The 16,292-nt window shown below is 40.3% G+C and overlaps 1 protein-coding gene across 1 annotated transcript in view; it reads left to right on the forward strand.

Annotated features, from left to right (window-relative positions):
• Positions 1-16,292, forward strand: part of POU6F2 (POU class 6 homeobox 2) — a 321,130-nt gene that overhangs the window by 122,177 nt on the left and 182,661 nt on the right. Inside the window, exons 3-4 of the mRNA XM_074146710.1 lie at positions 13,987-14,078; positions 15,021-15,249. Coding sequence (XP_074002811.1) covers positions 13,987-14,078; positions 15,021-15,249 — 321 coding nt within the window. The remainder of the gene's footprint in view (positions 1-13,986; positions 14,079-15,020; positions 15,250-16,292) is intronic.

The raw sequence follows: 16,292 nt of genomic DNA on the forward strand, positions 1-16,292 counted from the left end.
CTAGGCCCGGTCCAACAGGTCCATGTCTTCCCTGTGTTGAGGACTCCAGAACTGGACACAGTACTCCAGGTGGGGTCTCACTAGAGCCGAGAAGAGGGGGAGAATCCCCTTCCTCGACCTGCTGGCCACGCTTCTTTTGATGCAGCCCAGGGTGTGGTTGGCTTTCTGGGCTGTAAGCGCATATCTCAATCCATTCTCTGCTCAGCCTGTATTTGTGCTTGGGATTGCCCCAGCCCAGGTGAAGGACATTGCACCTTGGCCTTGTTGAACTTCATGAGGTTTGCACGGGCCCATCTCTCAAGCCTGTCCAGGTCCCTCTGGATGGAGCATCCCTTCCCTCCACCACACAGCTTGGTGTCATCAACAAACTTGCTGAGGGTGCACTCAATCCCACTGTCCATGTCACCAACAAAGATGTTAAACAGCACTGGTCCCAGTACTGACCCCTAAGGAATGCCACTCATCACACTTGGACATTGAGCCGTTGACTGCAACTCTTTGAGTACAACCATCCAGCCAATTCCCTATCCACTGACATCCACAAGAACGTCACGTGGGACAGTGTCAAATGCTTTGCAAAAGTCCAGGATGGACTTAATCAACTGGATTCATACTCTCTCTCTTTTTAAAACATTTCCTGTTACTGATTTTTTTTTTTTTTTTTTTTTAGCTTAGGTTAACAAAGTGTAGGAATGTGTCCCTACCCCCTGCTGTTTTGGGCAACCCTGTTTGTGGTCAGTTTTTGCAAAGAAAGGATTCAGAGGATGCTGTTGTCCAACGTGCACCTCCTGTTCTTCTCTGCAGATAACCCGTAGGCTGCTGGAGCTGTGCAGAAGGGGCTTGCATTTGTCCCCTAACCAGTGTTTCACAGTAATCTTATCCAAAAGCCAAATAGAGAGTTGGGACATATTTCAGCCGTGAACCAAGAGAGCAGCATCAGAACAGGAAAATTTTCATCGATAACAGATCATGGGTTCAGCCAGCTAAGGAGGACGAAAGAAAAAGATATTATATCTATAAGTCTAAGTAAGCCTGTGGGTGTGTATTAAGGACTTTAACTCAATTTGAAAAATGCTGCCCAAATTTGTTTCTACTGTGAGTAAAGTGTTTCTAAGCCTCAGATGAGCCATTATGTTTATCCAGCATGACATCTGTTAAAATATTTTTGAATGAAGAGCCTGTATGGAGCATACGTAATAAGATAGCTTTTGTGAGCGTGTTTGTATTCCTGATAGATGAGAATGGCTCATTTGGAGCCATCCCAATTTTACGCTGTTTAGGAGGTGTGCTAGATCCCAGATGAAAACCCACAAGAAAATATAATTAGTGGAACAAAATTTAGTGCATATGCCCCACGGCTAGTTTTTACATTGCAGCAGCTTTGCTGTTAATTTTTCTTCTTTGAAGTACTGAAAACAAGAGATTATCAAGTTAGGAGCCTAATCACATCACAAAATCAAGTATTATTTTCCAGTACTTCCATATCTTCATTCTTTTTTTTTTTTTCTTAAAGAATATTTTTTTAAAGGGACGCAATTCTCTTTTCATTAAGAAAATAAAACAACCAAACTTACAAACATTGACCTTGGATTGTAATGTGGCAGGACCCAGCTAATGGAAACACTCCCACTGAAATAAAACCGTCAACTTTCTTGAGTAAAGATTTGTAGGATCTGGCTTCTGGTTCACCAAGTTTCGGGCCAAAGCAGATTTTACAGCCAAGTTATAAATATTTGAAAAATGGAGGAGCATAATGGAAATGCTGACACAACTTTAACCATAGAGGCAGAAGCAGCACAGTGTTACAATCCTGGCGGTGCTGTTTTGACAGTGGTTGTATGATAATGGAGTCCAGGCCTGGAGCACTTTTAGCTAAATGTATCATTAGGAACCTAATTTACTTAGACCTTCATGTAGTCGTTCACGTTAAAAATCTCTAGCGCTCTGATGTATGGATCAAGACAGTTTCTTTCTCCCCAATTTATACCAAACAGGTATATGTTAAAGTAGACAATATATAGGCAGAGTATTAAATTGCTGAGGCGGTGTTTCTTCAGACTTTTCTTCAGGCCACCATTTACTAAACACTATCATAAGAGCTGTATATCCTTCGTGGTGTTAATATGTAACCAGAACAAACAGAGGACATAGGAAAGGTGGAGAAAAGTTAGATATATAAGCAAGAAAAAGTGAGTTATTGATTTTATTGACTGGTCTGTTAACTTCTGACATTGCAATAAAGCCTTATTTATTTGTATACAGAAGACTCAATTACATAGATACATATCATTTTAACAACTGGGTTATTTACAGGAGAATTGCAGCTTCATAAATAATATAGACCTGCATTTCTCAAGCTGATGTTTATCCATTGTTACCATTTAGGGAGTTGTGGTGTCCACAAATGCTCTTCAGAGGAAAGTCATTAGAATAGCATTAAGTGAAAACAATGTTATAATAACAATACATGTGCGAAGTACACTAATGCATACAAGTGGTGTGCTTCACAATGACTGAAATAAAACCTATTGCAGCCTGGTTTCTGTATGCTACTGGCTTATGAATGTCAATCGTACGTATTATAGTAAAGAGATGTATTTTCCCTGGAAGCTCTATAAATATCTTTTTAACTGAGAAGACAATAAGTATGGGTAAGAGGGGGGTTTGTTCTGTTTTAGTGTGGTTTTAATCTAGATTGAGTTTTGAACCTAGACATCCCTTGCTGAGTTAAATCTACTTAGTGCATTGTTATCTATTTAATCAACAGGTCCTACAGAGTGACAAGGGGAGCAATCTGGGTGATGGTTAATGGAATGACTGGTTGTGACCAGACTCTAACTTGGGACTATATAGTTGGTACTGAGCAAATTTTATTTCCTCCAGCGGTCCTTCAGTAGCCAGCACGTGGAGTGAGTTAAGGAGAGGCAAGGTGAAGAGAGTAGGAGCTTTCTGTGCTGATATGAGGATGCAAGGAAGGCAGGCGGTGGCTTTGTCTCAGAGACAACATGAAGTTTCCCTGGAGACCTGAGTGCAGATTCCTTCAACATGGAGGAAAAGTAACTCTAGAGCCCAATTGCGCAGACATTGCACCATGTCCAGTATAGGTGTCTGCCCTAAAGATTAGGTAGTGTCAGATGATAAGAAGTCTGTAACTGGAGGAAGTTGCATATGGCAATATCTGCTGATGCAACTGCTCTAATTGACACGCTCCTTTGGTCCAGGACTTTTAGCTCTGAGGGCCTAACAACGCTCTATGCGTGTGAGATGAAAGGAGCTGGTGAAGGTCTCGTGGGGTTTCTGTGATGGTTGGGCTTTGAGCCTAAATCTTGCTTTTACTGGATTAGCTCTTGATCTTTCTTTCCTTTATGGCAGCCGTAAGGAGCGGACGGTGGAAGTGTTGGCTATTTAAACTAACCCTGACTGTCTTCTGCATATCCTCAAAGCCAGGGATGCTGAAAGAAGATACTGAGAAGGCAACAGCAGTCCACTTCTGGAAAGCTCATCAGGTGTGCTGAGCCATTTGTTGCCTGCTGAGGGATCCCACTTGTAGGAAGGGTGGGCACAAGGTCCTCTTTGCTCCAGGTCCACTGTGGCCAGACCCAAGCCAGCTTCCACCTAGAAGCACCACAGCTGTGTTAGAGTGATGCACAGCGTGTATTGACAGTGAGCACAGCTGTGTGGCTTCCACGCCAGGACTGGCTTATGTCAGCTCAGCTGAGAGAATTGACAAAGGAGTTCAAATCTGTTTGTCTGTATGTACCTCTAGACATTGTCTTATTTTCTGCAAATACAGCTAGATTCTTCTAAAGGTTTGCATGGGTCAAAATCAGATGACACAGCTCTTAGGGAAATATAGACTAGTTAAATTTTTTTTTTATTTAAAAGCATTTTTAGAAGGAATCAGCGATTACTTTTTGCCCAGCTCCAAATTATGTTTAGTAGGCACGTACACATAGTCTGAGATCTGACATAATCCTCAAAATAAATAATATGACAAATGGAAGCTGATGCTGGTTTTGTGTTGTTGTGTAATGGAGTTAGAATAATGACAGGACAATAATATAATAGAATTCTGCAAAGCCCTCACTCTACTTGACTTTAAGTGGAAGTAAAATCTTAGAAATGAGAGGACAATAAAATAATGCTTTGTAAAAAGGATAAAAGAATAATGTTACCTAAGTCTATTAGTGACATAACACACTATGAATGCACTTAAATTAATAGCCTCTTTTACCAGTATATATTTTTCAATTACTGTAATGCTGAAAAAATAAACACAGCAATAATATAGAAATGAAAGGGATGTAGGAAACTAATTTGTTTAAAAATATGTGTCTATATATAGAGAGGCATACATATATATACGAACACAAGCATTCTCATGGATTAGTAATAGTTTGTGTATTCGGTATAATTTAATCCTGTTAGGACGTATTGCTGTGCCCTCTCTTACTCTTTGAAGCAAGTTGCCTGCCACTTGGTATTTTGGCAAAGCTAAGTCGTGTGGCTTCTTTTTGCTTTTTTTTCCTTCCCGCACAGCATGTTGTTATAGAGAGGTCTTGCCATGACAAGGCGTCACTAACCAGGAGATCTTTCATGTAATATAACTGTCCTGGGATATATGCCTGTTATGTGTAAAGCTTTTTTAGCCTGTGCTGTATTCTTAAACCCTTCCTAGAGAACAAATCCAACGCATGTGAAATTCGGTGAGAGTTTGACTGGCATAAAGGCAAGTTCAACGTATTACAGGAACAGCGTCCAAATGTTTGTAAACCACTTGGTTCTTTATTTTTCCCGCAGATCTGTTTTAGGGTATTTTTAGTGTGTGAAGGAACATCATAGTGGTTGCTACAGGGTGTTTCACTATCATTGTGTTGTAAATAGCTGCTTAAATTCAGAAGACAGACAGGATGATAATGCCAACTACTAGTATTTTAGGTCTTCTGTGTATTTTTAGTCTACTGAGGAGGGAGGGAATGGAAGTCTAGGGGGGGGAACAAAAGCCCTTGCTGTGTGTTTTGAACTTGCTTTAGTGATGGACGTGGCTTGCAAGACCTGGCCGGCAGACTGAATGCTCTTTAAAAATAGATAAAGTATTTGGGAACTCCTAGCAAAAGCTCCTTGTAAATAGTCACTACAATTGATTTCAGACAATAATAAAGAGACAGAAGTTAATTCAGTTCAGGATTTACAAGATTTGGAGGCATGTATGCATACCATGAGTTTCTGCAACTCCCAGCCAAACACTTTCATTTGAAATAATGGCTCACCCTGCTGAGCCACATCATGAGAACTTGCCGCAGATATCAGACAGCACAGGCTGCTTTTGAAGGGGGAGGGCTGTTGACTTTTTATAGCTAGGAATTTCTGAAGGTCCATGTGCAGCTAAATAGGCTTATAATGTAGACTTACCAGTTTTGTGATTTAGTCTGATGGAGGAGCGTGGTCTCCTGCATACAGAGTTGCTGCCACTGTTAAGGTTTCCTCCTGGATCTCAACTGGACTCCTACAGTACGCCGCTCTGTGGGACGGCTCTTTCAAGATTCTCAATAAAGTCTGAACAGCTGAACAACCTGTAATGAGACACTTGATGGAGCTGCCCCACAGGGCTGTGTAAAGACCACAGCAGAGAGTGTGAAATTGTTAAAGACACCACAGGGATGAAACCAGACAGTGAACTCAGTAGCAAGAGTGTTAAACCACTGTTGCTTGACCATACTTGCTGGTCAGGACGCTCCAGTAGGAGTTTACGTATATTGTGGGGTGCATTTTACTGAATGCTTGCTTTGCTGAAGATCTAAGTGCCAGGTGCTTTCACTGGGTTTAATTGAATGCTTCCTCCCTTAGCTTACATATTCCCCACTCAGTGAACCAGATGATTTGAATTTCTAAATAGGCTTTCATAGGACTGGTAGGACACTAGGTTGATTCCTTCCCCACGGAATTGTCAGAGTTGGAAGGGACCTCTAGAGATCATCTATCCCACCCTACAGCTTTTTCTTTCCAGTGCCTGGAAGGTGTCAAAGCTACGGGTTAAATTTCTGTCATCCACCACCTATCTGTGCCCTATCCTTTGTAAATAAGTCTATCAATGTAACTTGTAAAAAGCAAAAGATATCGGCTGTGCTTTCCTTTTCCTCCACCCAGAAGCCTGAATTACTGTGCGTCAGGGGCTGTCCACAGGTATTGCCCAGCTTTCGGTAGCCTGTAGTGTCAACAGCCAAGCCCGTAATACGTAAACTGTGCAAGGTTCCCCAGGAAAACAGCAAGGTATATCATTATAAGATATCATCATAGTCTCCCTCGTTTTGGGGAGAGCACAGGAGTCAGATGCGGAAGGTGAGTTGCAGGAGGTTGGGCTTTTGGTGGAAAGCTTGCGCTCTGCCCTGTTAGGAATAAAAACACATGCATAAATAAATGCTGTAAAAAATCATAAAGAAATCTTAGTTAGCTATAAAGATGGCAAACTGTAGCAGTTGTTCCAAAATAGATGTTCTTTAACATGCTCACTCTTTGGCATTTAGTAAGCTTCTAGGGATGGAAAGAAAGGAAAGTTTAATTTAGAGAAGCCTCCTGCCCTTCTTAGCTAGGGATCAGTTGCCCAACATGAAATAATAATGCGTTCAACTGTCCATCTTCTGGTAAGTAACCTTTATCATCATTGCATTCACCAGCACTAACAGCAAACAGTGAGCAGGAAATGTTGTATGAATTCAGGGAAAACTGATAGGGTCTTTGTGACCTTAATGTGATTATTTTTGTGCTAATGCATACAGTATAAAAGAAACTAGAACTCTCAACATGAAGGGTCCAATACATTAAAAATGTATGTACCGTTAACAAGGGATTTTTATGCACTGTACTTAGGGGGTGAAGAAAAGTAGAATGAGTCTATTTTGAATAAAGAACATAGTTTTGCAATTATATCCCTTCACCTTTTCTGCAGCAGTGACGCTTCTTTTCTCACATGAAATATCTGAAGTGGAAGCATATTCATATAGGCACCAATAAGAAAAAAAAATTCACTTGGGAAAAAGAGAAATCAAAAAGGTAAGACAATGAAGGAGGAGCAAAAATAAAGACAGGAAAGAAGAAAATTTAAGGCAGTTGGGAGAGCTGGGTTTTTGCGTTATCTGTAATTTTTGTGTCTCGGTATGGTAGGGTTTTTATTTGGTGGTAAATATAACTGGTGGTTGCCCAGGAGAAGTTCTCTGTAACATGAATCACTTTAATAGCCTGATTTTCATTATAAACAGGCACAGAGTTTTAATGTTATCAGTCCTCATCCAGAAAGATTCAGGTGTGTAAATACAAGCCAAGCTCTGTGCATACGGGCAATGAGCACGGTGATTTCGGCTACCTTATATGTCTTGTGGAAGAAGATCCTTTAGGAGAAAATATCCCCAGGGACCAGGCGAAGGCAAGATTTTGTGCTCTGCTGGCAGAATGATTTTGAGCTCTGCAGTGTTCTTGGTAGCTTTGCAGCAGCAACTGCGTGGCAGTTTCAGATAAGTATAAAACTGTGGGGTTTTACTTACTTAAGGACTGAATGATACAGTCAGTAAAGCAAATCTGCTCGATTCATTCTGCCGTCTAATTCCATCCATTTTGTAGGCAGGGTTTTCAGCTTTTCTATACGGGTTATTGCAATGACACATATGTCAATATGGCAGATCAATATGGCATTTCCTTATCGCACCACAAACATTTTCAAAGGTAAACTAGAAGGTTTTTGTACATGGGTAGGGGAAAATTAAGAGTGAGAGTTAAGTTACGTAAGCTGAGACAATCTGACATTGCGGAAGATAAGCACAGTACTTGTATGTCGTGCTAAAATGATTGAACAGTGAAATAAAGATATCGACATTGCGGCATTGTTAGGTTTCAGAGTTAACAGGTGCCGGTGGTAATTCTGCACACGCCCAGGTCTCTACGTGTTTGGTTTTCTTTGTGAGACTGAAATTGCTGTCTAAAAATAAGAACTTAGAATCTGAAGCAGAAGTCAGCAGGAAAAGGGGAATTACTTAACAATCTATGGGGTAACTTGATACTTGGAGAAGTTTTATACAGTCCAGATGAGTGAGTTGTAACCCACATCTTGGTCATGGACTGGAAGAAGACAACTATCTGGCTATTTGAATTACATATAAGAAGTCCAAGCTTAAATGCATACCTTTCAGTGGGTGATTCTTTATTCTCATTTAGTTTCTGAGCTTGATTTTCTTTGTTGAGGTAACAGGAATATCTCCTCTGATAACCGTAGGATGATACCGATGTTAAATGGATTCAGCATAAAATCTCAATTTTTCTCTCCTGCAAGTATTGTAAAATTTAGATGTGTTTGGGAAATTCTGTGTAGCAATCTCATTGCTAAGGTTTTTAGCATGAGGTGATTTGGAAAGGATTCCCAGCTACACGTCCAGCCTCTGAGGAGGGACATGAAAATAGTTGAAATTAAGAGCCACAACATGGTGCTTCATGGCACGATGAGGATTGTTTGGAGGAAATGTTACGATTTTTTCATTGTCAGCTGCATCTCTTTCAGCTATTAAATTTTGTTCAGCAAGATTGCTCCTGGTATAATTGCTGACAATTAAGGGTTCATTTAATGAAGAGCTGAGTTACTCTAATCAGAGATGATGGACTTTCACACACCATACCCGATAATTTGAATATTATCAGTTGGTCTATTTTATGTCTTTTAAAAAGTTACCTTTTTTTCTTCTGATAATATGGCTTATGATCTCAATGCAGCTATATTACCTGCTCAGACTGTGAGTTTATTAGTTTTAAAAAAGTAAGACTATTTTTTCTCACAGGCAGTATTTTCATTTTAATGATTTAATTCTTAAAGCTGTATCTTTAATGTGAGTTGGCTCAATGAGTAAGAAAGAAGTCTACTCTTGATTTCTTATTGTTACAGTTACTGAGAGATAAATACAAGTAATTTAATGTCACGTTGTGGAACTATCTAAGGACTTTAATATGAACTGTTGCTTGAAATTCTGTGTTCTTTTACTAATGTTGATTCATTTAAAGTATTTTCTTAAATGGGTATCTCAGAAGGATTTATGTATTCTTTTGATTACTGAAAATCTAGTATTATTAAATTTGATCCTGCTTGATTTTCAAAGCATTGAGTACTAAAGAGAGGTGGCCCAGCATCTCCCTGGTTCTGATACAAATGTGAGGCACACTGAGTTCGTTCTTGAAGACGGTGAGGAAGTTATTTATGTCCAGATCATCTGCTGTGGCTAGTCCTGTGGTTTGAGCATTGGCTTTGAGGGAGCTTTGGTGTCGAGCTTTGAGCAGGCACAAGCTCACATCTGCAAATGAACCAGGAGGTCCAGGACAGAGCTGGATGTACGTGGTTAATGTACTCCATCGTATATCCCGTAATGCTCTTCAGTCTAGTCACACGTGCCAGTCAGCTGCGGGTTCCCTGCAAGCATCAGACATCGTGGAACAGGCTGCCCAGGGAAGTGGTGGAATCGCCATCCCTGGAGGTATTTAAAAGACGGGTAGACGTGGTGCTTAGTGACATGATTTAGTGCCGGTTTTGTCAGTGTTAGGTTGACGGTTGGACTTGATGATCTTAAAGGTCCCTTCCAACCCAGACAATTCTATGATTCTGTGTGAGACAAGGGCCTCTGGGATGAGCAGTGCATCCTAGTGCAGGGCGCTGGGGAGCACGTGCAGGCTCACCTTGCCAGAGCTACTGGTAGCCCTGGAACAGCCAAGGAATCACAGAGCAGTTTTGTGTTTCAACCTATGCTTTCCTGAACAGCGTAACTACCACTGAGGACATCTAGGGTACCTAAATGAATGTGGATCCGAGTCCCTCTGTCCATTAGTTGCTCATTTGTAAAGTGGGGATTAGAACATACCCTCCTTCATGGGCCACTGTGACATAAGGACATTTAGAAGTGAATTACCTGTTGTGTTGCTGAAGATGTGTAAGAAACAAAAAGGAAGCAAACTGTGGAAAGCCTGTTTATAACTAGTGCGTTTACAGTTGTAATTTTGTATGAGGCTTGGAGGCTTTGGGATGGGGATTATTTTTTTTCCTTCTGATGTTTCTGTGGTGGTTTTCTTATTTTTAAACCCAGGTATTGTTTAACAAGGTTTTTTGCTTGGTTTTGGAGATTTTATTTTTTTTTTCTTTTTGTTAAGGGGAGAAGAAGGTTGCCTTTGCTTTACTTAGCTTTATTTTAAATAATATTTTATTTTAAGAGGGTTATTTTACAATGTTTACAGTGCACTTCAATTTTTTATTGTGTCATGCCCTTCCAGCCCCTTGGCGGGATGAGAGGTGAGTGTATGTATTATATAATTTATAATTAATTTATGATGAATCACATATGATGAATACCGCTTATTAAATATTAAAGCCTTGTCTACGGTCATGGCTGTACCATGGCAGTAGCACGTCTATCTGTTCAGATTGTTCTCGTAAGCAAACTCAGGGACTTACTGCTGGGATGGCAGCGCTCATTTATAAGAGAAGCCTTAGCTCCCTACTTAGACAAACGCTGTTAAGGAGAACTACTTCTCTTTCTGGAGTAGGTGCCTTGTTACTGCCTTCTCCCTGCCCCATGCGAACCAGCAATCGGAGGTGTAATCGGAGCGCAATCTCTGCGGAGCATAGTTGAGAAGATGCTGCTGGTAGTTCCCCGGCTCCACCGGGAGTGCTATGAGTCCTGGTTCCTTGCTGCCGTACCCTTTGCTGACAGAAAGCTGGGCAGCGTCGGAGGGTGGCCTAACAGGAGGTAATAGCCTGGATCTGGACAAGTGGAAAATCTAGGCTAGATTTTGACAGGTCATTTTTATTAGCGAGGACTGGAATTTGGACAGGGGAATAATATACCTGCAGAGGTCATTCCAGCATCTGGAACTAATGAACTCCCAAATAAACGTGCTAAAACAGAGGGGGGAAAAAATGCAGGGGAAAAACAGTGCCAGTTTAGGGTAGTTGTCTTAATGAAGGTATTTTCCCAAATTAGTAGCAATGAGTCTGTGAATCGGAAATAGTAGCTTTGACACAGAGCTTTCCCTACTCGTCAGATCCTCTGAAATCAGAGGAATCCACCTGGTCGACGCTTTAAGGCAGAAAAGGGAAAAGTAGCCTTCTACCAGTGTTTTGTGCTCTGCTTCGCCTTCCTGGGAGCGTTGACCCGTGCGTCTGGCTGAAGACAGTGTACAGCCAGGAACAAACGCTGTCACTGGGTGTGATGCAATGGAACTTAACCCCGAAATCCTCCCTTCGCTGTATCTACTGCCAGACCAGCAGGCGGATTTTCCTGTGCGTTTAGAAAAAAAAATCTTGACTCTGGAGTGGTTGTTATAGCAGGTAGATTAGAAAGGGGCAGGAGAGGAAACGTGAGAATTTTGTTCTGAGAATACAACATGCCTAATTTCATACCGAGTGCCATGGAAAACCACATTCATGCACATGAAAGCGCGTGCCGGTTTGCCGAGATGCCTGCATCGTGTGGACAGTGGGCTAGAAGCAGCAGGCAGAGCATTCCAGCGCTGAAATAAAACGATACATCATCTGCGATGAGTGACCGCATGAAAGGAATGTGATCCTAAGTGATTCCAATTAGTACAATGCAAAAGGAAAGGAGCGTAGTTAATTTTGGCTTTATGGTCCTGTATAACCAACTTGTACTACATACAGCTTGTGAAATGAAATATTGCAAAATCCTTAGGGCTTTTTAACAGAAAACAATGGTTCTTAGGATAGCTGCACCATGGGAAAAAATACTAAGGCACAGGCGTATTTCTCAGAACTTCTTATTTATTTTCTGAGAGCTCAAGCTTTAGTAATTGCAACAAAATCTAATTGCAGTGAATATTTGACTCCCAGTTTTGTTCTTCTCCCAAAGCTTTCATAGGACAATTTAATGACATGACAGATTATTAGGAGCTTGTTTTAATATTAATTAAATCACTCACAAAGACAAAATTCTCAGCCCTTAAAAATCACATAAACAAAATTGATTCATAAGATTTGATCTTAATGGGGAGTGATATATTCATTGGTATTGAGCCTTTGATCTAATATCCCTTTATACGTACAGCTGTGATGAGAAGATTGGGAAAAAACAACCTATAACAATATGTGGAAATTACCAAAGGTAAAATTGTGTTTAGTAACATTGCACTTCATTTTGTATCGGAGGAAATTACTGAAGAAAACCTGTCTTTGGTCTTAGGGGTGGCAGCAGCACTAGGACTGTAATGTATTTGAAAGAGACGGTTTTCGCTGAATCTCGCATATCTAGTTACATTTCTTTCTCTTCAAGTAACTCAGAAGAGTAAATTGCACATAAAAAATTTAGTGACTGGGTCTCTTTTTGCATGATATTAAGCAACTGTTGAAGTCCTCACTGATTGCATTAGGTCATCTTATTCTCATTATTAAATGACAGCGGTCATTAAAATGCCAAACATATTTTTATAGAATTCACTTCATTAAATGTCAGCAAGTCAGTATGTTTTTATTAGTTCCAAATCAGATATTTCAATAGACCATTTGTAAGTATTCCCAAAGCAATGTCCATTTCTGAGCTTTTGAGACCACACAAAAATATTACAAATTAATCAGATTTTCAGATTTCTGCATAATAACTCTGCACGCTTATTGTTTAATCCTGTTCTAAAATGCTGTTATGATTGACACCTTGCTGTAGAGATAGAAGTCAATTGAATAATATGTAGCAGTCAATTTTATTTGTTCCTTAATGTGTTGAAGTATTTTTTTTTTTGCCCCACATTTCCATTATTTATAAGTCTGTCCCCTTGGAGAATATATAGGAGAATTTGTTTTAAATGAGCTGATAATACCCTCTTTAAAATTTATAAGTGTGACAGAATCGTCTCCTTTTTCCTTACTGCACCAGGGTGTGCCAATAAACTGGTTCTGAATTATCTTGCGCTTGCTATTCATAGGACAAACATTGGAAAAGAGACTCTCGTTAAGGTTTTACTTAGAATTTCAACTGCTCATCAGAAAAAAACCCAACAGAATAGGAGCTATCGTAACAACCGGGAAAGCTGACGCCGTTGCCAGGGTTTTCTTTTTTAAGACGCCACGGTGCTCTTGCAGCTACTGTTGATACTTGCTGTCAGTCTTCCAGCTTCAAAGAGAAACGTGGGCCTGATCGTGCCATCAGAGCTGAAAAAGTTTGCGAATCAACGCGAGTCCTTCACCCAGAGGAAACGGAGGATCGGAACGTAGTTTTGAAAACATCTTGGTGCTTTCTTACAACTGATAGGACGTTTTTCTTTCTCTTTTTTCCTTTTCAAATCTCTATTGCGGACTTCAGCGAAATCCGGTAGGGCTGGACTGTGCTCTGTGCTTAGCCAGTCATTAGCGCCCAGCATATAGTTCGATTGTTGGGTATTGATCATCTCGATAAACGCTAGAAATCCTGGGTTTCACAGAATTTTGCTTGCCCCCCTACTTGCAATTTAGAAAACGAGCTGTCATTTGGAAGCGTACCTGTATTCATAGGGCCTTTTTATTGCGCGTGGTACAGCCTTTGCTGCCTCAGTAACTGACAAAAGAAAATACTTTTATTAAGATACAAAGTAGATGTGACTTGATTGTTTTTCAGATAATTTTTGCTTTCAGAAATTAGAATGGCTGATGCTCACCTAAGCGTAAAAAATGCAGTTCCCACACGCGCGGAGTGCTCATGTACTGTATGTAAATTGATGTATAATGCAACCCACATTAGCTGGGTTGATGATAGCTTCAGTTTCACTGCTGTCAGATTTTTGTAGCTCTTTGAATGAGTTGGCTGGGCTGAATGAACGTTAGCATAATTTATGCGGCTGATAAGTGATTTGAGTGCCTGAGTTATTGATAAAGCACTTTAACATATCATTTTCGGCTTGATGTTATGTGACATCAGACTAGAAGGTAATGTGGCAGTCCCTGGGCTTGATATTAAAGTCGATCTGCTCTTTGGATTTCAGAGGCCAGAGGAAACACAGTGCTGCCTGACACAAGTCCACCAGACCAGCACCAACCCAGTCAGTCGCATCCTGCGTTCCCTGTTGGGCCTCAGGTCAGTATCTTTCCTTTCGGCTAATCAAGATGTGCAATTTGATGAAAAGTAAATAAATACAATTGATCATCTTTGATCTGTGTAACGTAGAAAATGTGATTCTGTTTGGCTGCGTTTAGTGTTACAAAAAGGGAGAACGCACATACTGTGTATGTTTTAAAAGTTATTTGTTTGGAAGGATTAACTTTTTGTATGTTTTTCTAAAATAAAACCTAAGCAGTTTTGCATGTTTAGGAGGCTAAATTATTTGAATTTCTTATATAAGTTATTTTTTAAATACATGTCATAATTTAATATTAAAAAGCTTGTGCATTTTTAATGCAACCTTACTGGCTTTAGCAGTTCTGCCTGTCACACACAGCTCCTGCATTAGTAAAGGCATTTCATTATCTTTTATGCCAGGTATTCATTTTCTTTAGAGCAAAATGTTGGCATAATAGTATGGCACTGTATAACATTTTAGAAGATTTCTCATGTCACTTCCCAATTTTATCCAAGTTCAGCCATACTCGTAGGAAGACACTCAATGTTCTTCCACTTCCCGGGACAGTCTTGGTCCACATAGCTCCTGGCAATCGGTACTGTAGTGCTTTCCACTTTTACCAATCAGCATACAATTGCAAAAATTTGAGAAATGTTGGCATTTGGGTACTTGTAGGTTGACTTGATTTAGGCCTTCCTGTGTTTATAAATTATCTTCGGCGCACCTGTAATAAATTCTCCAGTTCTACATTTAACTGGGATTGCTACCGTGCTACATGACTGGAAGGCTTACAGCTTCAGGCTGTCAAGTTTGCCAAAACTTTCTGTGTTGGTGAAAATGTATGCTTTAAGATATTGGAAGCAGTGCGTGTCTGTAATGGAACACGAAAGGAGTTGCAAGTGTGCAATACCGAGCTATTCACAGTAAAATAGGCTTGCTGTGTCTGCGTTTTGTTACAGCCGTTACTGACAGCCCAACAGTTGGCCTCAGCAGTAGCGGGGGTGATGCCAGGAGGCACTCCAGCCCTGAATCAGCCCATCCTTATTCCTTTCAACATGGCTGGGCAGCTGGGGGGCCAACAAGGACTCGTCCTAACTCTACCTACAGCGAATCTCACCAACATCCAAGGACTGGTAGCAGCAGCTGCAGCAGGAGGCATCATGACTTTGCCATTGCAAAATCTACAAGGTGAGTCATGTTTCAGCATTTTTCTAATAGCTTCTTTTGCCTGTTTGTTTCATGTTCTCTCTCTCTTTTAAAGTGAGTTACCTCTTTTTCCAATGAAATGTTGCTCTTGATGGGTATTGAAAGTTAATAGTTAGCTTGTTTTTGAATACTTGATAGATACTTACGGGATGTTTGCATTTTTATAAAAACAGATTGGAGGCTGGGTCTTACTGTGTGTCAGTAATGTAAAGTACTCGAGTGATTCATTAGGTTTTTCTGTCACCAGTGATCAATGTTCCCTGCTCACCGTTCACTTTAAAATTTCAAATGGCAGCATGAAGACAAGTATTCTGTTTCACCACTGGTGATTAGGGTAGCTGGACGACTAGGGGCAACTAAAACCACAGTATTGCATGAAAATCACTTTAAAGAAACCCCTTTTATTATAAAATCAGAGTTTTCTCAGCTGCCATCAGTGTCCCAGATAGGTGTTCTCGTTCTTGCTGTGGGAGGTCTGCTTTATCAATAAGGTTCCGCCATCCTCATCCAAGTTGTTGATCGAGTTACCTGACTCCAAAGTCACAAGTGAAAAGTTCATCTCTGTATGTATCCTCCCAATGTCTGAGCTACTCTAAGGTATCCCTGTTTTTCCTTAGTATTCTTTGATGTTCAATCGATGTGTCTAACACTGTTAGAAACAGTACTCGATATAAACACAGAAGATATAAAATACAGATGTATTTACTTACTACTCCTGGTTATGTTGGTTGCTTCTCAGAAAGCAGTTGCTGCTGAACAGAACTTAACCAAGTCTAGCAAGATAAATATTAGGCAGTATCTTACAACAGAATTTTACAGCTTTAATGGAAGAGGATGGTAAGGAAGTGATTGTCCACTGGGAAAGTGATGAAGCTGTGAGCAGGAAGTATCAAAGCTTTAGCTTTTTCAATTTATTTATTTTTATGTCTTGCTGATGTGAGTCATAGGAAAAGTTTTCCTCAAATAGAACAGTAATTTTTTAAAATGAATTCTCTGCTCTGTACCCTAAGTACTTTGTACTTATT

Source organism: Numenius arquata, chromosome 4 (genome assembly GCF_964106895.1).
Source record: "Numenius arquata chromosome 4, bNumArq3.hap1.1, whole genome shotgun sequence".
Lineage (NCBI taxonomy): Eukaryota > Metazoa > Chordata > Aves > Charadriiformes > Scolopacidae > Numenius > Numenius arquata.